This window comes from Hemiscyllium ocellatum, chromosome 7 (genome assembly GCF_020745735.1).
Source record: "Hemiscyllium ocellatum isolate sHemOce1 chromosome 7, sHemOce1.pat.X.cur, whole genome shotgun sequence".
Taxonomy (NCBI): Eukaryota; Metazoa; Chordata; class Chondrichthyes; order Orectolobiformes; family Hemiscylliidae; genus Hemiscyllium; species Hemiscyllium ocellatum.
This window is the reverse complement of record NC_083407.1, coordinates 88435026-88457527: the sequence shown is the minus strand read 5'-3', so window position 1 is coordinate 88457527 and position 22502 is coordinate 88435026. Positions and strand designations below refer to the sequence as shown.

At 38.7% G+C, this 22502-nt stretch overlaps 1 protein-coding gene across 2 annotated transcripts in view; it reads left to right on the top strand.

The window, feature by feature from the left end:
• LOC132817538 (diacylglycerol kinase beta) overlaps positions 1–22502 on the top strand; it is a 519975-nt gene that overhangs the window by 164274 nt on the left and 333199 nt on the right. The window contains exon 6 of one of the 2 annotated variants that reach the window (XM_060828034.1): positions 3060–3122. The exons of the other annotated variant lie outside the window; for it this stretch is intronic. Within the exon in view, the coding sequence (XP_060684017.1) occupies positions 3060–3122 (63 nt within the window). The remainder of the gene's footprint in view (positions 1–3059; positions 3123–22502) is intronic. 2 annotated transcript variants of the gene reach the window in all.

The window sequence follows — 22502 nt, the reverse complement described above, 5'->3', positions numbered from 1 at the left end:
TCACTCCAAAAATGTGCAGGTTAGGTGAATTGGCCATGCTAAGTTGCCTACAGTGTTAGATGAAAGGGTAAATGTAGGGGAATGGGTCTGGGTGGGTTGCGCTTTGGCAGGTCGGTGTGGACTTGTTGGGCCGAAGGGCCTGTTTCCACACTGTAAGTAATCTAACCTTAGTTCTAATTCCTGTTATTTGACAAACATTCATTTTATTCCGTATCTCTGGCCCTACTTTCCACATAGTCTTTGTGAAAATCAGTGTTTTTTAAAAGTAATTTCAAGTGTTTACAAAACTTCCAATAATCTATAATCACTGATGCAATCTTTAATGTATTTCCTCAGATTCCAGCTGAACTAATATTTTACCAGAATTCTCCCCTAAATCCCACCCTGGATTTAAATCATACCTATAGCCTAAGCATTAAAACAGTACAAGAACTGTGTTCAACTTAGATTCTTGACAATTTCAAATCAAAGTTGTATTTATGTTGGCTGATAGATTTATTTGTAAATAAAAAGAATTGCATTTGTAAAGTATCTATTTTTCAACCTTAGTATCAAAACACTTTAAATAAATTTAACTGCTATTTTACTTTAAAATTGTTTCATGTAGAAATGTGCATAATTTGATAACATCAGTCATCTGGATAAAAACTGAGAAACCAGAACATACTAACAAGTAGAATTGTTACCATATTTTAAAGCATTAGAAGACTTGTTAATTTCTGCCATTGTTGGGAAGCAAGTGCTGTTTCCATGTTCAGACTTGTTGAAGTGTAGGTATTCTCTAATCAGCCTGTTCTAAGATGTTATTACACATCTCTGGATCAGGTTAGATTTGAAACCGGGTCGAAAGTAGGGGCACTGTGGCTGTACCGCAAGAACCCCTAGGTGAGTATAGGTGTTAAAAAGGTACTTTGCAGTTGCCGCATTGTGGGTGGATGGAATTTCAACCGACTCTGGAATCAGATCTGTCATAAGGGCAGTGAATCATTCATTGAATGTAAAACTCTTATGACAGTTGAAAATCACTGCCTCCTTTTATTTAGCCTAAGCCATTCTGTTGTGTTGCATTACTGAACAGGCAGTTGGTAAGTTTCATTATGAACAGGGGAAGTTCTGAATGAATGCCAAAGCTTTATGGTATGAGATTAAATGGTAACAATGGGTTTCACAGTATTTCCTTCAAGGTTAAAAAGAACAATCAGAGAATTACTTGTATAATAGACATATTCCTCAAATTTATGGTTTTGAACACTTCTGACAAAAGCGTTACAACATATCACCAGTTTTGCCATGCCTAAGAAGAGTGCCAAATGGAGAATAGCAGGTTTTACTTTTTTTTTAAATGATTGATTCGGCTGTCTGTGTAAATTGGTCAAGCTACTTTAAAATATACAAGGTTCCAAATAAATGTATTCTATGGCTGAGTCATACAGCAAGAAAATGGCTCTTCACTGTCTCCTGTCTATGCCTACTAGCAAACACTAAACTACAATAATCCCATTTACTTGCACCTGGTCCTTGGTCTACTACACCTTGGCATTTTAAGTGCTCATCCAGGTGCTTCTTAAATATTGAGTCTCCGTACCTTCATCACCCTCTCAGGCAGCATGTTCCATCTTTCTACCATCTTTCCACCGTCTTTTTCTCAGGTCTCCCCTAAACCACTTGTTCCTCACCTTAAACATATGCTGTATGATCTTAGATAGTTCTGCCACAGGGAAAAGATTCCCACAACATACCCTGTCTGTCTCTTGTAATATTGCATGCCTTGGCCTCCTCTACTCCAAGGAAAATAAACTCAGCCTACCCAATCTATCCTCATAACAGAGACTTTTTCATTCTAGGAGACACTTTGATTGATCTTTTCTGCACCCTCTCTAGTGCAATCACATCCTTCTGATCCTGTGGTGATCAGAACTGCATACAATATTCAATCTGTGACCTAAACAGAGTTTTATGAAGTTGTAACAAGACTTCTTTGCTCCTATATTTCTTGCCTCAACTAATGAAGGAAGCATCCCTTTTGCTGCCTTAACTACTTCATTTACCAGTGTTGACACCTTTAGGAATCTATGGGCTTGTACACCAAGGCCCCTCTATTCCTCAGGACTTGACAGGAACGTACACTTCAGTATACCACTGAAGTCAAACTAACTGTTCTGTAATTACTTGGCCTATCCCTGTGGACTTCTTGAACAAAGGAACCAGACAGTATTGGAGTCAGATATTATGAACATTGTCATGTAAAAGAGATATTGCTTGTAGCTTTGTAAATTATAACAGTGCTATTATTAATTTGTGTATATGTTCAGAAGTTTGTGTAAGAAAAATAGTCCTTTCATGGAAATCCAGTACGTTTTGCATTAAAGCTCCTAAAAACAGGTACTAAGGTGTCCAAAAATATTTTGAGTTTCGAAGCTATCTTAGTGCTGTTGATTTAGGCCTGCAAGTAAATTACAATTGTTTGACAAACTGAATGCTAAATTTAATATTCACAATCCCAAAATTCATCTTTTACAGTGGAATTCAGTGTTTGCATGAACTGTTCAATATGGTTGTTCTTTTTTGTTTAACATTCTAGGTGTCAATCTTTAACCTTTCAAATGCAAAATTACTTTCCCCTGGTTTAATTTGAAGGATGTGACAAGTATGGGATTCTCAAAGAGAGGCCTGCACATTAACATGCACTATTTGTAAATTTTAAAGCAATAAAAATGTTGCGGTCTCATTTGTCAAGTCAAATCTTGTTATCTTAAAAATTAACCTGTTGATTTTACCAAGTTATCATGATCAGCTATGTTGACCAATTAAATTAATATTGTGGAATTATGTTACATATCTTTATAATGAATAATTTAGTGACCACAAGTGGATAATTAGTCTTTCTATTAGTGCAAGAATAACTTACGATTCAGTTAGTTTAAAAAATAGCATAATTGCCATAATCTGTTTTACTTGTTTCATATCCTTTTTCTTTCAAAAGGAATTTAAGTAATAAAACTAAGCACAAGTTGCAAGATGTATAAAATGAAATTGCTTTCAATTATTGTCTGTTATAGAACCAAAAACTATAGATGCTGGCATCTCCTTCCAGACAGAAGTAGCATGTGCTCCCATTACAGGTACATCATGCATCCTTCTATGTTTTGAACCTTACTGTTCCATGATGTTTTGCGAAATGGCTATAGTTCTTGGCTGTAAAGTGAGTTTATTGTTGATACAGCGCAGATGTGTAAACACACTAAGTAATTCTCATTTTGCAAGTGTAGAATCTTTAGTTTCTGTGCAGTTTTGTGTAATGTATTATTATCTTTATAGCTAATCTCACTTTAAGGGATTCCAATGTGGTATGATCTTTGTTATTATGTAAGTAAGAAATGTCTTTAAAGCTTGATGGATCTGATATTGTTCCAGTATGAATTGACTGTCATAAACAGTGTAGCTATGTAATAGTCTTTCTGATTGATCAATAGAATCTCAAAATATGACAGAATCTTGTGTACCCGGGGTTGCAAACTGGAGGCAGGAAGAGGTGGTGTGGAGACATAGTCAACACGACTGTCTTCCTGCTTCCACCAGAATTAAGCTCTGAAAAGGAAAGCCCATGGTCAGACTGCCGACTTCACCGTAAACTGTGGTCCTACAAGATAGATTTAAGGATGCCATCTGACTTTAACTGAGATTAACCTTACTGCAAATGGGCCTGTTGATATGTGGCATCCATGACCTGTCAACCTGTCATCTCAGTGGGAGGAGGGAAATCCTTCCACCAAAAGCAGTTGTCGCCTGATGAAGAGACTTGCCAACTGGAAAATTCTATTTGTGGACTATGTTGTTTTTTTTTAAACACATATCTTCCATTTTTCTTGTTAAGGAGAGCCACTTATTAAAAGAACGATGGAGTGAGTAGGTACTGGAAAGTTATGTGTATTTATGCAATGGTCAATTCAGTTGCAGAACTTTTTCCACTTGAATGCTCCCTTATGTTTCTATCTAATTGACTGAGCAATGCAGCCTGAGTTTCGATGAAATCGTCAAATGGACCCACTACATAGTATGTGGCAACTTTCAGGAGACAGAGTTGTCAATCACTATAAAATCTATTTTTATAAGCTGCCTTTAAACTAAACTATGTAGAGTTCTTTTTACTTTTGCCTGCAGCCCCAGTCACCGGCCTTCCTTCTTTCCTTAAGCAGTGAGGTAAAGCTATCTGGGCCTCATTATTGATTGGAAACACTCGGAAAGCTGTTTATTTATGACATAGTTGAATGCACAATTTCTCGGATAGTTTGTTTAACATTGTTGTAGTCCTAGCAAGCACCAAACTGACATGTCCATGTTTGATGCATGATTTCATCTAGAACAGGATTTAAAACCTGATTTGAGTGTGGGGGCATTCAGGAGTGCAAACCTGTATCTTTTGTTCAGGACAATATGTTTTGGGATTATTGGAACAATATATGATTTGCAATTGATATTGTTGAATTGTTTTCTCTGTATGAAATATTAGTGCGTTCAGCATTTGAAATAAATAAAGTGTTTATTTTGGAACCAGGGATTTAATGAGGTACAGTACTCACCAGTTTTATTATCTAAATATAGGTGCTTAGAAGTTTGCTAGCTTTCTTTATTTGCTGTGGCTCCAAATGTGTTTTTATTTTGATACACCTTTAAGTGCCTTTTGATATCCTGCTGTGATTTAAGGATTCAATAACTGTCACCGACATCTGTGGCTGAGTTGATAAATGCATTAGGTCAAAATCATGGGCAAAAAAGATTCAAGTTCAATTCTCACTCAGCAAGGCTATGGTTTAAGAGCAGAGTATATTAGGAATACTAAGCAGGTAAGGTAGCATCAGAGGAGAGACAAATGAAGTTGGTATTTCTGGTCCCTAAACTTTCATCAGAACTGGAAAATGGTAAAGATGTAACAAGTCCTGAGTAAGCATAGAGACAGGCAACAAGGAAAGAAGGGGTAGGGGGGAATTGTGACAGCTCCAAAGCAGAAGAATAAATGGTAAAGACAATGTTGAAATGCGAGAATGGTCATGGAGTAAAAACAAAACACGACATGGTTTCAGTGAAATGGTCGTCACTCACAGCTGCTCTCTGGGGTTGGGGTTTGGGGAAAGAAAAAATGGGGTCAGTGGTCATGATGTGAAATTATTGTTTTTAGTGATGAGTACAGAAGGCTTTACAGTCTCTAGCTGGAAGTTGAGACCCTGTACCTTTATCTCATTTCATTAGGTTACTTTAAGGGGTGAATGCCAATTATAGGCTTGAAAGAAGTGCAAATAAATCACCTTCATCTGTAAGGCAAGATTGGGAAGACCAAACATAGATTGAGTGATAATTATGCAGTGCATCTCAGGTTATTCCACAAGTGAGGGTCTGGTTGCTTGCCATTTTAGTTCTCCAGACGAAAGTGGGTACTGCAGATGCGGGAAATTAGAATCAAGATTACAGTGGTGCTGGAAAAGCACAGCAGGTCAGGCAACATCTGAAGAGCAGGAAAATCGACATGTGGGGCAAAAGCCCTTCATCAGGAATTCTAATGAAGAGATTTTTCCCGAAACATCAATTTTCCTGTTCTTTGGATGCTGCCTGACCTGCTGTGCTTTTCCAGTGCCACTGTAATCTTGATTTTAGTTCTCCACCCCACTCCCACCTTGACCTTCCATCTGTTCCTCACTAATCTTGCCTCTAGACTCAAGGTTGTCACAACTCTAACCTTTCCCAGTTCTGATGACAGATCAGTCAACCGGCACATTAACTTCGCTTCTCTCTCTGCAGATTCTGTCTGACCTGCTGAATATTTTCAGCATTTTCTGTTTGTATTTCAGAATTCCAATGTCCGCAGTATTTTGCTTTTGAATGTTTGAATCTGGATGTTTGACGAGTACATGAGTGGGTTTAGTTGTGATGCTGCCCATGACCTTCAGCAATCACTAGGCCCAAAGAGGAAATAAATAATTAATTTGGATAAGTTGCTGGTGGGTAACTAGCTCTGTGGACATTGCCAACTTTAGACAATGAACGGACAGCACTTTGTAAACATGAGTTCGAAATTGTGAAATCCAAAAAGATTAATCGAGATAGAAATCATCTCACTTCTACACTGTTGTAATGCCAACTGTATTTTTGATCAGTTTTTCCATCGAAGTGTTAGGATCAGTGAATAAAAGAGGTATTGAGGGAACTCCTAGTGATTTGGTCAGTTTGTTTCAATCAAACCTGCTATAAAATAAACACTTGGGAATGGTTAAATTGTTTCTCCACTTACTTTGGATTTATATGTAATCCTTGTTGTCTTTGTAATAACACTGCAGGGGTTAATGGCAAAAGTATTTTGAATGCTATGAACAGACATATTCCGGATGGCAAGAATTCCCAGGTTAACCTCAGCGATCAACAATTTCTCACCTCGGCTCCTGTTGCTACAGCCGCTGCTGCCACAGCAACTTGCTCTCCTGGTTCTTCTCGGTCTTCCTCTCAGAAATCCAGTGTTGGTGTTCACTCTGCTCATAACTCTTCTGATTCCTCCAAGATTTCCTCTGCTTCAATGCTTAACACCCAATCCCCAGGTAGTGATTATATCTCATTGTCACTCTTTCCTGTGTTTTCGACTGCTTTTAATGTTTGCAGGGAGATCCTATGCTTCTCTATCTTTCAGATGACTCCTCACTTTCCGAGACTCATGAATACACTGGGCTTAATATTATTTGGCTAAGTTGATTGTTAACCCACCATCATTGTGTATACTGGACAAAAATGGAGTTACTTAGCATCTATTCAAATCAATGAAACAAGTGCAAATTTTGTAAATATTTTTGTAGGATAGTCTTGGTAGTTGGAACTATCACTATCCTAGAACTAACCACAACTCCCTTTGGACAATAAACCTTGAAGTTGAGGTGCCTGAGTCTGAGATGTCTGGGAGGTGGGCAGTGTTAAACCAGCTAACACTATTTGTATTGTGATACATATATTAAATCTCTTTTTGTTAGAGTGATAACCTGTTTTTCTTAAATTAGTTGACATGTTTTGGAAGTTGGACACAAACCTTGGGCAGTTTGTAAATATTGGAATGTATCTCTGAGGCTCAGTGTTTTCAGGGGTTCCACTGCTGCAGAATATCCAATTTCTGAATTAAATTTGAATGTTCTTTTGATCATTATTCTGATTTAATTTTGCTTTTCATGGCACTATTGTAAAGGTTTGCTATGCATTGCGTCACAGGTATAGCATGATACAAAAAAGCATTGCACCTCTGCTACTCACTTGGTTTGAGGCAAATAATAGTGATCATGAGCAACTGGAATTCAGCAAGATTTTTAAAAATAGCATGAACAAAAATTATTTTTTAATTCCTGGAAATGTGTAATTCTATTTTCAATTAAATAAACTGAACTGGTTCTCTAGAGAATCTTGCCTGCACCATTGTGTCACCATTTAATTGAAAAGACCATTTGAGGCAAAGCAAGTGACATAGTGCTGATAATCACATTGTCAATACTGGCAGCATGCAGAGAGTTTAAAAAAAGGAAAAAGCAAGAAATATTCAGTCACTCTGCATCAGTGGAGGGAAAAAAATCAGAAGCAGACTTAATGTTTCAGTTATCGACCTGTCTTCGGAACAAAATAAATTAACATGTTTTAGTGCTGCCAGAAATGTCTTTTTAAATATTTCAAATTGGTTTGGGTGACAAACCTTTATTACAAGTGTGTGACTCAAACACAGCATTGTTTTTCAAAGTTTGTAGCACTGTTTTTTGAAGGAGAATGTAGCTTATATTCACATTCAGAAAGCTCTGGAAACATCAGAAGCTCAAATTAGATGGTAAAACTTCATAAGATAGTGATGGATGAGGAAGAGCAACTTGATTCATCTGTCCAGTACGATATTAATGTTCCCCAGTTGTTTCTTAAATGATTTCTGGGTATTTATCTCCAGACTTATCTGGTATTACATTCCATGTGTTCTTAGTTTCTTCATGCAAAAAGTAATTTTTTTATTGTTGTTCTAAAATTATTCCTCTCTAGTTTGAACCTGATTCTCCTTGGTTCTCCTCTGCAGTTTTATGTACCCTCCATGTACATTTTTTCAGTCCCTAATATAATATTCTAAGCAGTTACAGTCATCTCTTGGGTGACTCTTATTTTAGACTGAAAGGTAAATTGTTTTCAATAATTTTTCACAATTCAAGGCTCAAACTTGTGATTCTACTGTGCACTGCCTACAGCACTTGAATGTCTGTCTTGTGTTTTTTGATGACCAAAAATAGACACAGTTTTAAAGGCACTTTCTGACCACAGAATTGCGAGGTATGATCATTATCATCTTTAATATTACTGCAGGATTGTTCAAATGTTTTTGCGTGAGGGGCCACATTTCAATATCCTTCTCACTGAAGGAGCTGGTGATTAGAATTTAGAGAACCAGTCTTTAGCACAATGCTTTATGTGAATTTAAAAATAAATGTGTAAACCATGAGGTGAGAATTTAAAGAAGAGATTGATTGATAAACATCACTTAAAAAGAGCCAGAGAGCAGAGCTAAAACATTTCTGGCTTTTTTGCTTAAGAAACAGCTATGTAGAGAGCCAAGTGAGGCTCCAACTCCTAATCACCAGGAAAGTAAGTAAAGACCAGGGTTGAGCTGAGGGCAGAAGCTTGAACAACAGCCTTACATTGACCTTTGGTGGCTGTGGACTAGCTCTGTTGGAATTCATACAGAATTGGAGTTTGGGAGGGGGTAGGCTTGGTTTTCCTCACCATTCAGTCTGCTGTGTGGATGACCTTTTGAGAAACAAAGAGAAGATAAGCAACACATCTTATTTTCTTGCGCTCACTCTCATTACACTCCCTCACAGACTTCCCCTGGGGCTAGACAGGTTGACAGGTTTACCAACTTTGGCATACTTCCTCTGTGCGCAAAATCTAGAAATGGGTTCAATTTCTAGCAAATGAATATTTGTCACCCATCTCCAGTTGCCACTGTTGAACTAGTAGTGATCCATGGTCTACTTGACATGCCTGTGGTGAAAACGCATCCACATTGCTGTCTGATAAGATGTTCAAGAAACTTGCTGCAGCTACACTTTAAAGAATTGCAAAGTGTGCCCAAGTCAGAATGCTGTGTGATTTGAAGGGTCACCCTGGGATTAATAGTTTTATGCATTTGTTGCTTTATGCCCTTCTGGGTGGGTGGTGGGTTGCTGTAGTGCATCCTGTAGGTGGAGCACACTGAAACCAATACTGATGAACAGCATTGTCTTTTTCCGATCCAATACCACCTTCTGTTTCAGAAACTTGTGATTAAAAGACCATGAGTTATTTTTGTTAGGTTATGGATTTGCATCAGTGATATATGGAGGAGACTGTGTTTTGGTGATTGTAGTGGCCATTTTCTGAAGGGGTGATGTCTTGTTTTTGTTCTTGATCAGGATTAGAGCGACCTAAAAGGATTTAAATTTGTACGCCTTCAGAATTAAGTGGAGAATGTATATTAGTGCAGTGACACAGGGTAACTTGCCCTAAGGAATGTATGAGTGAAGCAGGAATGAATTATTCATGCTTTTCTAGGGTAGTTTCCAGATCCAGTTAACTTCGTTCTGGAAGAGAAGTCTAATGACTCCACCATTTAAATTCGATATAGAAAACAAATACTTAATTGCATATCCCTTGTGATTTAAAAAAAGTAGTTTCGTAATCCTAGTATTTTGAGGCACTAAATATTTCTTTTAAAATTAAACCTTTGCCTGAGATTTGATTTGAAGTAGCCTGTTGAACATATCTAGATTTCTTAACTTGGACACAAAAGCTTGATTATATTGTCCATGACTGATTCAGCAACCCAGGAACAAACTTGTGCACTGCAAACTCAGAAACATTGGCAAGCTTTGGTAGACTTGTTCATTATTTTTGGATAGGCTTCCGAAATAAATACGCAAGGTAATTTACTTTTGATTTCCTTCACTGAAAAGAAATTCCTTGGCATGATCAGCATAAATGGGTGAACTAACAATTGGCAGCTCAGAAATAGTTATTAATTATTGAAACTTAGCATTAAAAATTGTCATTCTTTTATTAAAGAAAATCAAAATGTAAAAGGGGTGAAATTGGCCTACACTAATAGAACAAAACAGGCTGATCATTAATAATTCAGTTACTCATTCTCGCTCTCTCTCGCTCTCTCTCGCTCTCTCTCGCTCTCTCTCGCTCTCTCTCGCTCTCTCTCGCTCTTTCTCTCTCCCCAAGGTTTTAACCTCAATATTTTACAACTTAATTAAACATCTGCACAATGGCTTCCAAGTCATTGGCATCACAAAATGGCATGGTAATGTTGATCAGTTTCACCCACACAAGGTTCTTATTTAAGTTGCCATATTCATTGTTAATTATAATGAAGGCATAGAGAAATAAATCAGCTTTAGTGGATAAATTCAGATCTGCAACAATATTAAATAGATAGTGAGTTGGCCATGCTAAATTGGCTGTAGTGTTAGGTGAAGGGGTAAATGTAGGGGAACAGGTCCAGGTGGGTTGCTCTTTGGAGGGTTGGTGTGGACTTGTTGGGCCGAAGAGCCTGTTTCCATGCTGTAAGTAATCTAATCTAAAGCTCTCCTTCTATAGGTCAACCTTGAGGTATTTAGGTTTTAGTTTGACTATTTTTCTGCCAGTTAAGTGGATGCATAATTCCTTGAGTTAAAAAAAACATAATTAAGAGACTTCTCTGAAATTTATAATGGTAATATAAGAGACAATATTCCCACCATGAGGAATTCAAACAAAATTGAACTTCACTACAAATGATCAATGCAAGAATGGGAAAAAGTGAAGACTGCAGATGCTGGAGATCAGAGATGAGAGTGTTGTGCTGGTAAAGCACAGCAGGTCAGGCAGCATCCGAAGAGTAGGAGAATTGACATTTCTGGCATAAGCCATTAGTCAAGTATTCTAATTGCAAGGTTTTCATTTTCAAAGTTTTTGATGAAGGGCTTATGCTCGAAACGTCGAATTCTCTATTCCTGAGATGCTGCCTAACCTGCTGTGCTTTGACCAGCAACACATTTGCAGCTGTGATCTCCAGCATCTGCAGACCTCATTTTTTACAAGAAAATTTTTGAGCAATTATTTTGGTAACAATGAAAAATGACACTTTATAAGGCCAAATGTGCTCCTGTAAAATAACATATTATAACTAATTCACATTAATGGAAAGCAAATAAAAGATTATCTGTGCTAAATGAGAAGCAGCATCTGCCCCATAGTATACTTCAGAGATCGGCAAAACTTTGCTTCTTGCATCTGTCTTACTATTCAATCATGCCTTCGCTGTCTGTCTTTAGCTAAGTCACTACTGCAAAACCAGCACAAAACGTATTTGGTAATGTCTGCTTTTCAAAACCAAGGATACACGAGGAGAAACAAGAATCTTTGCTGATTAACACTTCAATTTAGATTCAAATTCAACCAGTACTACTGAGCAAGCAGTGAAGATCCAGTTGATTCTTGGAGCAACATATTTTTCATTTAATTGTGGGATGGAAGTAATTCTGGTAAGGCATTATATATTACCTGTCTCACATCAACAGAATGTGTCCTTAAAGGGCATTAGTGAACCATTTGGATTTTTCATAGAGTGCTAGATTTTATGGTTTTCTACATGGTGCCTGTTCACAGTTGACTGGAGTTATTGAATTGAGTTTTAGCGTATTGCACTGGAACCTGCCCGAAAATGAATTGAGTTCCATAACTCTAGCCTAGTGAGATTTGAACTGTCAACCTCCGGGTTACAGGTTTGGAAGCATATCATTAGGCTGTAATATCCACAAAAGATCTTGCAAACTTAAAAGCAGGGAAAAGGCAGGAAACCAACAGGCATTTTGAGCAAGATCTAGATTAAAATTCAGGTATTTCTGAGGGCAAAAACATCATTTCACAGCACACACGAACAAATTTCATAGAGATAATTTTCACAAAGATAGATTGTGTTTAAATATCTGAAAAATGGCTCCTGTTGCTAATCATTTTTGAGTTTTGCTGAAGAAGGGCACATTTTGTCAAAGCATTTTGGCTTGTACAGATCAGGACAATAGAGAGGGCATGGAAAAGGAAAAACATTTCTAATAAAACTAAATGTGTTTATATTTGATATTCAAATGGCATAGCTGATCACAAGTGGCTTTTGAGCATTATTCAGTTTCCAAGATGTGATTATTCTGTTTTCATTAATTTTCATTTAAATATCATTTGTATGAATTATAATATCTAGTCAAACAACTTAGTTCAGACCTGCATTAGATTGTGCGCTTTGATGCTTGAGCTGTATTGGCTGTACTTTGTCAAAATTATGTTTATTAAGATATGGGTCATTCTATTACTTTCCAACATTTTTAAAAACCTTTCTTGTGCCAAAGTGATAACAATACTGTACCTGCATAACCAGATTTTGGAGAAAATCAGATGGTTTTGGATGACTTATCTTTCATAAAACATCCTTCTGTTAGTTCCCTTGACTAGTGAATTACAATAAATCAAACTAATTTGATTATGCTTAATGGTATTAATTTATACCCATGATTATAGATTTTTTTGGCCAAAAAGGCGTACTCAAATGTTTTACCCAGGTATTCACTTGTGTGACAGACAAAGGCAGGGGACTGACTGAGAATTTAATTGAATAAACTCATCTTTATTTTAACTCTCTTAGTACCAATAATTAATATAAAACATTCATTGCATCCCTTACCTATTTCATCTAACTTCAACTTTAATTCACTTCATTTAACTTGTCTTTATCTTTCTTTTACTTAATCCACATTTAATCCTAACTCTAACTCAATAAGTTCAGTTTGGATGAAGTGGCCAACTTTGTTCTCTGTGCAGGTTTCTCCTTCGTCCTCTCTGCAAGTAATTTAAGGGCACCTGCTTGTCCAATATGGCCTTGACGGTTTCTTCTTCTGCCTGAGTAAAATTCCTTTGTTAATTTATCTGAAATGTGATCTGTTCAAGAAAGATCTTTGACACTCAGCCAATGAATTTGTCAAAGTCAGATCATATTGTTCAATCTCAGCCAATGGAGCTTACTGATAAACAGCTCGCAAATATTTACACAAGCCATAAACAGTGACATTCCATGCTCCATATAAGGTAGTTTTGGTCAACACAGGAAACTACAGATCACAGCAGGTCCTGGCTGAAGTTTAACTGAAGTCAGTCTAAATTAGCCTAACCAAAATTTCCAGCATGCTTGATTGTAGCTCTTAACCAATTGCAAAGCCATTTCTGCTACTGGCCATCTGACTACAATTTGCATGGCAGAGATTTGAATAGATTATAGGACTGTTAAAATAGTTGCAGAATAGATTACAGAAATTGATTATAGAATTGACAGTTTAGGAAAAGATAGATTTTTTTTTAAATGTTGCTTTATTAGAATGCTTCAATTGATCTAAAAGCAGAATGCTTAAATATGGTGCTTCCAGCACATTACCGCCATTGTCAACATTAGCTCAATAATGCAATTAACTCTGGCCATACCAATCGGCCAAATAGACTGCAATGGTTATGAACTCCTCTTTCCACTGATCTCTCAGGCTCTCTCCTTGAGAACCCCAACACCAAACTGTATTGCTGGCCCCTCTTCCTTGCATTAAACAGCTCAGATATGCTGAACCTTTTATGTTACATATCAGGGATTGGGGTTCGTTGTATATGTATTATTCTCCAAGGTTTTTTTTTAGAAACAAAATACCTATTTATATCTGTGCCCTTTAGAAAAAAAAACTGATTTGTATCTGTTCAGAAAACTGAATATCTGCCTTTCGCCAAGAATGCCATAATGCATTGTGCCTTTTTTTGGCAAAAGACATTTGTATGTATTGGAATGTTGTGCCTCCCCTTATCTTAATTCGAAGTTTAGTTTTTATATACTAAAGCATTAGTGTCCCTGACTAGTCTGTATTATCTCATTTTATTTCCACAATGCATATGGTCCACTTGTTTTGAGAGTCTCAACTTAGTAAATTCATCAAGTTGAATTTTAAAAGACTGACAAACAGGCATTTTTTTTTTCAGCATTCTCCTGTCTTTCCAAGACATCCTGGTTGACTGTCAAGCTTAAACTTATTTTGGAAGTCTTTTTCTTTATCCTACACCAATGATGATAGGCCATTTATCTCTTCTTTAGTTGAGACATTAAACAGTCTGCCCCTTCAGGTGGACATAGAGGATTTCACGGCATTTCTTTGTGGAAGAACTTTGGGGTTATCCTGGGTGCACTGGCCAATATGTATCCTTCAGTGAAAAATGACTGAAAGATTACCTGGTCTTTCTCATACTGCTGTTTGTGGGAGTTTCTTGTCTGGTAATCAGCTTCTGCATTTTTTACATTAGAAAAGTGATTACACATCAAAAGTATTTGATTGGTTTAAGTTATTTCGAATGTCATGTGATGAAAAAAATCTATGAAAGCGCAAGCCATTTTGTTTTATTTCTGTTCATACTTAAATTATTTTACTTATTACTTTATTTTGTCTAATGATATTCAACATAACTTGCTTCACCATATGCTCATAAACCATGAAACTGCTTTTTTCCCTCTGCGTTTACGCATGTGCATCAAGATTTTATTTAAGTCCTGTAAAGGTCTTTTTGTTGTTTAAGAATCAAATGCATTAATTCTAAGGAAGTTAAATAATTTATTTTTTTTTAAGACTTAACTGTTGGCCAGGTTTTGCTGAACAGGCAGAATGTGACCGATGCACAAAAGACCTAACCATTTGTAGTGAGAAAGAGGTGCATTGTGAATTGTGCATAATCAAAAGTTAGCTTCGTGAAAGCATTTCATGCTTTACCTCCCTGTTACTTTCATAAGGCTCCTGCATCTGCACTTTAAGTGACCATTAAACTTGCCACAGATAGTTGAGCTTGGTAATTAATGGAGTAAGTACTTATATAATGTTTGGATAATTGTTAATGGCCGCCAATAACCTCCTTGCCTAGAAGGCAAAGAATTATAATGTGAAGTCTGATTCTTTCAGGTTGTGAATTGTTTTGGATTTAAAAAAAAACAATTTTGTGTTTAAAATAGTTTTTAAGTCCCTTACTCTTTCCCTGACCCTTAATCCAATTTTTCTTTCCTTCTGTTTATTTCTTGCAGAATGTGATTTGACCTTGAATTCTCTGACTCTGAGTTACCTGTCTTGGCCCTTCCACTATTTAGCTTTCTATCCTTAAAGCTCATTGGTTACAGTGCATGTCCAGTTTGTCCATTCATTCACAAGCTCCCAAAACCATGTTTCCATCAGTGCACTGCAATCAACATGGAACTCCCAGCAACATTTTTGGGCAGAATTTTTTGAAAACTAAACACAGCTGCAAAATATGGCTTATTGTCTTTTTGAGCTTCTTGGTTTACTGTCTTTTAGCTGAAATTGCTGCTAAATTAGCTACCAAGCCACCAATTCCATTCATCCCTTAATACCAGTTTGAGATTAAGCCTAACTGTTCATGACCTTGTGCTGTATCTGACCCTGAAATGAGGTTCCTATCTCATACTTATGCTATCATCAAGACTGTCTCCCACCACCATAACAGCATCTGATTTCCTTGTTTCAGCTGTTGTGCTGGTGAACTAATCTAGTCTAGAGGTGAAAAAAGAAGTACCCATGGATAGGAATATATTCAGTCCTCTGTAAATTTGAGATTATCCATGACTCTGTCCATGCCTTAACTCACCCCCAGTACTATTTAGTTATCACCCCTCTTATCACTGACCTACATTGTTTCCTGGTCAAACAATACCTTGATATCAAATATTTCATCTTTGTTTTCAATAAACTCTCTGGACTTGGGTCTCCCTATCACTGCAATCTTCTCTAGCCTCACAACCCTCTGAGATACTTGGAATTGCTATTGTAACTGCACCTTCAGCAACAGAGGTCATAAGGTATGATGTGAAGTCAAGAATTTTGGTATGAATCCAATCTCTCTGTTATGTATTTCTCGAGGTAAAATTTAGTTTCTGTTGGAGTGGAACTTAAAGTTTACATTGCAGTTTTTTTTGTATTTTTGGCTAAGATGCCTAGTTAACAGAACCTGCTTGACAGTACTATTTAAGAGTCAGTCGGTCAAAAGTGGCTTCTTGAATAAAGATTCAGTTGCTGAAATAGGAAGCTGACTTCACAGTTGTTACTTGGAAATGAGCCGTAAGCTCTTGATACAAATAAACTTTCTTTTTAATTGTGCTCTGAAAGCTGGAATGGAGTGCTTTGTGAACCAAGTGTTAACTCAAGAATTTGGTGCTTTGATAGCCATTTATGGTACTACTGGACAAGGCAGAATGAAACTTGTCTTTGGTTAATCATGGAAATTGTTCCGTTTAATTACTTAATGTGGTGGTTAGTTACTGAAATATTGCCACAAAGGTGCAGATTTTTTTAATAGGATAGTGAAGAAGGCATTTGGTGTGCTTTCCTTTATTGGTCAGAGTATTGAGCACAGGACTTGGGAGGTCATGTTGCGGCTGTACGGAACATTGGTTAGGCCACTGTTGGAATATTGCGTGCAATTCTGGTCTCCTTCCTATCGGAAAGATGCTGTGAAACTTGAAAGGATTCAGAAAAGATTTACAAGGATGTTGCCAGGGTTGGAGGATTTGAGCTACAGGGAGAGGTTGAACAGGCTGGGGCTGTTTTCCCTGGAGCGTCGGAGGCTGAGGGGTGACCTTATAGAGGTTTACAAAATTGAGGGTGGGGTAGTCCAGAACTAGAGGGCATAGGTTTAGGGTGACTGGGGAAAGATATAAAAGAGACCTAAGGGGCAACTTTTTCACGGAGAGGGTGGTACGTGTATGGAATGAGCTGCCAGAGGAAATGGTGGAGGCTGGTACAATTGCAACATTTAAGACACATTTGGATGTGTATATGAATAGAAAGGGTTTGGAGAGATATGGGCCAGGTGCTGGCAGGTGGGACTAGATTGGGTTGGGATATCTGGTCGGCACGGACGAGTTGGACCGACAGGTCTGTTTCCATGCTGTACATCTCAATGTCTCTAAAACAGCAGAACATAAGTTTATTTAGACAACAGAAAGAAAACAAACAACTGAAGTGCGCTCTCTTCAATAAAGGTACAATAGTTAAAGGATCTTAACACAAACATTAAAGCAAAGTGTCCACTCGTTTGCCAACATTATTTGGACTTGATTCTCTGTATAAATCATTTTACTATCTCAACTCTTTAAGTTTTCACTTAACTCCTTCTAGTTTCTTTCTCTTGAACTAGAGAAACCATTTTAAAGTTCCTCACAGTCTGATGGTATGAACCTTTCAAAATTCCGCTGGGCTTTGCTTTTTCAATTCTATTCCTAATATTTTCTCCTGAAAACTCTCCTAGCTTAGAAAACTTTGCAAACTAGACAAGGACCCACTATAAAAACAGAAATTGCTGGAAAAACTCAACAATTCTGGTTGCATCTGTGGAGAGAAATCAGAATTAACGTTTTGGATTCAGTGACCCTTCTGCTGAACAGTTGGTAGCTTGGAAAAGATTGGTTTTCTTACAGAAGGTAGAGTGGGAGAAGATGTGTAGGTGTAAACAACAAGTGGATATAGACACCAATGAGAGAGGCAGTCTTTGCGGAAAGCAGAAATGGGTGGGGAGGGAAATATATCCCTGGTGGTGGGGTCTGTTTGGAGATGAGTTCGGTAGGGCAGGAGCATGCTGAGACACATTCCGTGTGACATGACTATAGGTGTTTGTGGACTGCAGTATATATGCTGGACAGCTGTATTAGAGGGCATCATCGATAGGGAGAGTCATCCATAAATATTGCTCTGAGATCAGGTACACACTTTGACCAACTATGCAGTTGTATTTAACACACTGTCCAGAATCAAGAGGATATGACTGTGAGTCAGGCAAGTTTGGAGATTTAGTTAGAGACAAAAACATTGCAAGATGCTGGAAGCCAAGGTAGACGAGCAGGAGGCTGGAAGAACGCAGCAAGCCAGGCAGCATCAGGAGTTGGAGAAGTCAGTGTTTCAGGTATAACCCTTCAGGACAGGGAGTGGGTGTAAAAGGTGGGGGGGAGGTGTGGGGGAGGGTTTTATGTTGGGAGAGAGGAAGATTGGTGAGGTAGGAATAGATAAATATAAACTAGGTTAGAGGAGAGGCAGGTGAACATCTGTCTCACCTGGAAGGACTGATTGGGGCCCTGGATGGAGTTGATGGGCCTAGTGGGCTGGCATCCTTTTTGGTTGTGGGAGAAGGTACCTGGGGGGTTCAGGGAGGTTGGTGGAGAGAGTGGCATGAACCAAGGCTTGGCAAAGGGAATGGTCCTTGTGGAAGGCAGAGAGGGGTGGGGAGGGGAAGATGTTCCTGCTAGTGGGGACTAATTGGAGTTGATGTAAGTGTTTAAGGATGTGTTGGATGCGGAGACTGGTGGGGTGATAAATGAGGACAAGGGGGAGCCTGTATTTATTGCGTTTGGAGGGGGGAGGTTTAGCACAATGGAGTGGGGAATGGAGGCAGTGTGGTGGAGGGTTGTCTGGATGACAGAACTGGGTAAAGTGGATTGTTCAAAATAAGTGGACATCTGGGATGCTTGGGAATGAAAAATCTCATCAGAGCAGATGCAACGGAGATGGACAAATTGGGAAAATGGGATGAAGTTCTTGCAGAATACTAGGTGGGAGGAGGTGTATAGTCCAGGTAGTTATGGGAGTCTGTGGGTTTATAGTAAATGTCCATCTTGACACTGTCTCCAGAGTTGGAAGTGGAGCGATCAAGGGAAGGGAGGGAATTGTCCAAGATGGACCAAGTGAATTCAAGGGCAGGTGGAAGTTGTGGACAAAATCGATGAACTGCTCCAGTTCAGCCTGGGTGCAGGATGCAGCACTGATTCAGTGCCTGCAATTGTAAAAGATGCAAAACCTGCCAGCACCTGATGCAGTCTTCTCTACATCGGGAAGACCAAACGTAAACTCGGCATGTTTTGCCGAGCATCTCAGCCGGGCCCACAGGGGCCAACTGGACCACCCAGTCACCGTCCATTTTAATTCCCTTTCCCACTCCCTTTCTGACATGACCATCCTTGGCCTCCTCCATTGCCACAAAGAAACAACACAAATTGAAGGAACAACACCTAATCTTCCACCTGGGCTGCATACAGCCCAGAGAACTCAACATTGAGTTCTCCAATTTCAAATAATCCCCCTTTACATCCTCCGACTCCCTTTCTAGTCCCTCCCCTTCTTTCCATTCCTCTGATTGATCCTTCCTGCCAGCTACCAACCGGATCCATTCCTCCCATCGACCAACCAGGTCATACCCTCTACCTGTGTTCACCTATCGCCACCATACCACCCCGTGCCCATCCCCACACCTCCTTTTATCTGCTGCTCCCCTTACACCCACTCCCAGTCCTGAAGAAGGGTTACACCTGAAACGTTGACTTCTCCACCTCTTGATGCTGCCCGGCTTGCTGTGTTATCCCATGGTCCTGTGTGCCTGAGTTTGAACATCTAGCATATAGTAATAGAGGAGTCTTTAGTCCTTGGCTTTGATCAACAAATGAAAACAAGGGGAAAAAGGTAGATGAGCAAACTGACCTCAGTGCTGTGACGCAGGGTGGTATTCAAGTTGGGGCAGTGAAAAGAAATGTGATAGTGATCTTGGACAGTTTAGTCAAAAGGACAGATATATTTTTCTGTGGCTACAACTGGGAATTCCTATCAGGTAGAGGATAAGCTGGATATCAGGTTTAGGGAAAGTGGTTATTTCTGGTTGAAAAACTAATTATGAAGTACAACAAGAATTGGGGCAGAACCTCAACTATTTATTACCTGTATTAATAGCTTGGGTGTAGGGACCAATTGTAATGTAGATAAATTTGTGAGGATAAGCCAAGCAAGAGTTTGATACTATAGTGTGGGGGGAAAAGAATCTAGAAATGCTGTCTATGCTATATTGAGAAGAAGTGGGTGTTTGTGATCTTTCCTAATATATTTTAATGCCTGTGTGAGAAATTGATTTAAAAAAAACCTCAGCATTAACAGCAATTTGCATGCCATAGGCTGATGCTGCAGTAAAAAGCAAGATAATGAGACAGTTGACCTTAAAGAAGCAGAGGGTTTCAAAGGAATTTGTTACAATCCCAGATCAAATCAATAAATTTATGTTGCAATCTAACTGATGGCCAGTAGCTTTTTTTTTAAGTAAGTGGAGAAAGTGTGAAATCTGGGGTTTACAAAGAGAAGGAATCCACAAGACTCCACGGTTTTGAACAAATTTTAGGACAGTATTTCAGCCTATAAATCACATACTGAAAAATGTGTTGCTGGAAAAGCGCAGCAGGTCAGGCAGCATTCAAAGAGCAAGAGAATCGACGTTTCGGGCATGAGCCCTTCTTCAGGAATGGCTCCTGAAGAAGGGCTCATGCCCGAAATGTCGATTCTCCTCTTTGAATGCTGCCTGACCTGCTGCGCTTTTCCAGCAACACATTTTTCAGCTCTGATCTTCAGCATCTGCAGTTCTCACTTTCTCCTATAAATCACATACACAATTTACTCCTAACGCACAAAATTAATATCTGGTAAATATGGATAATAGACAATGATGGAACACTCAACATCAAAGAGCAAACGTGATCAAGACTGGTCTCTCAAAGTTTGCACCAGATGTCACTGATATGGTGGGTCATCATATGTCAGTAAACTTGAGAAAAGATGACAATTTTTCTGAGCTCAGTTTCATCTACCAACCACTGTTTATGGATTCTTCAATCCCAATCTTGGCTGTACTGAGCTGAACTATTCTTAGTTCTTAGCTGAGCTTTTTGCAGCATGTGACTTCTGAGCTCCCTCAGCTCTGAGGGCATCCCCAAACATTCACTAAATTGTGCTCTTCTACTGCTGTAGGACCTCCCTGCATAATCACTGTACAAAGCCTTTGTAGTTTAGCAGCGGTATTCTCTCATGGGGTCTCTACCTCCTCCTCAAACTAACGGTAATCTGTGAACCCCTCTTCAGTGACCCGTGCATGACCTATTTAAAACCTTTGCGATAAGTCCCCACTCCGTTGCTGGTTGGCTTGAAAGTTGTCACCTTGCAACACTGGGAAGCAAGTGTATCATGAAGGTTACGTCCTCAAAGAAGCCTGGAAATAGATTTTATTAGACATTCCAGGCATGGGCCTGAGCCAGTTGCATATTTGTCCCTTAAGAATAAGGCAGTGGTGCTAGAGTCAATGGAACAATGAGGAAATGGGGCTATAAATGGAGGAGGTTACAGAGATAGGATGTGATAAGGTCATGAGTGGGTTTTACCACAAGAATGAAAATCTTAAAATTTGGGGTGTTGAGAAAGGAGGCATCAAGAAGCAAGGAAATAAGTTAATGTGAATAGAGCAGCAGAAGTTTGGACGATGTTGAAGATGGAATCCTGCCAGGCAATCATTTAAATAATTGAATTCAAAGTTGACAAAGGAATGAGTGAGATCCAGGTCTGAGGAAGATAAGGTATCTAGCTGTTGTTTCCTTCTCAGAGATTATCAGGTGGAAATTTAGCCAGAGTTGGAGGGGCTGTTGAATTCTGAACAGTCTGGATCAGGTAGTTTTTCACTCTGGGTGTTCTTTATTCATCCATTATGAATTTTTAACTCCATGCAAAACTGAGCATGGTGAAATAAAATGGTTCAAAGGAATTGGTGATCTGTTCATACATGTGGCAGAAGAGTGACTTGATCCATCAAAGGTCTTAAGTACTGCATGCGGTATGATTGTAATCTAGGTGTACTGGTATTCAAGGCTGAGGTAGGTGACCACCTACCATTTTATTCACTAATCAACGTACAACATCATTACTTTTGTTTGAACTGCTTATAAATTAGTACCATGCTAAAAGCAATTATCTATAGATTTCAAAAGTAGTTGCACAATATAATTATTCCAGTATTCCATGACCCCCCCCCCCCCCCGCCCAGTTCCCTTATGTGGCACACACACACATACGCAGCATCCTCTTACTTTCTGCTTCCCCTGAAAGAATCTGTTCATGTTGGAAAATGATCCCTATTGATGGCTTACTTGCAGCATATCAAAGAAGCAACTACGATTCACTGAGGACCTTGACAGTGAATTTTGGTATGTCCCTTAACCACAAGTACATCATAACCAAGTCTCTCACTGTACGTATTTGACATTGAGCAAATGTGTACCAGTAGAAGTTGCTGGATAGAAATCTTCCATTCTGTAACGCAGAGGTGGTGAGGTTAGTTTTAGTGCCCCTGCACTCAACATGGCTATAGTTGTCTAACTGATTACTAAATTTAGCTAAATTTTTAAAAATTTATTCGTGGTATGTGGGCATCACTAACATGGCCAGCATTTATGGCCCATGGGGCAATATAGACACAACCACATTGCTGTGGGTCTGGAGTCACATGTAGGCCAGACAAGATACAAGATGGTCATTTCCTCCCCAAAACGGCATAAG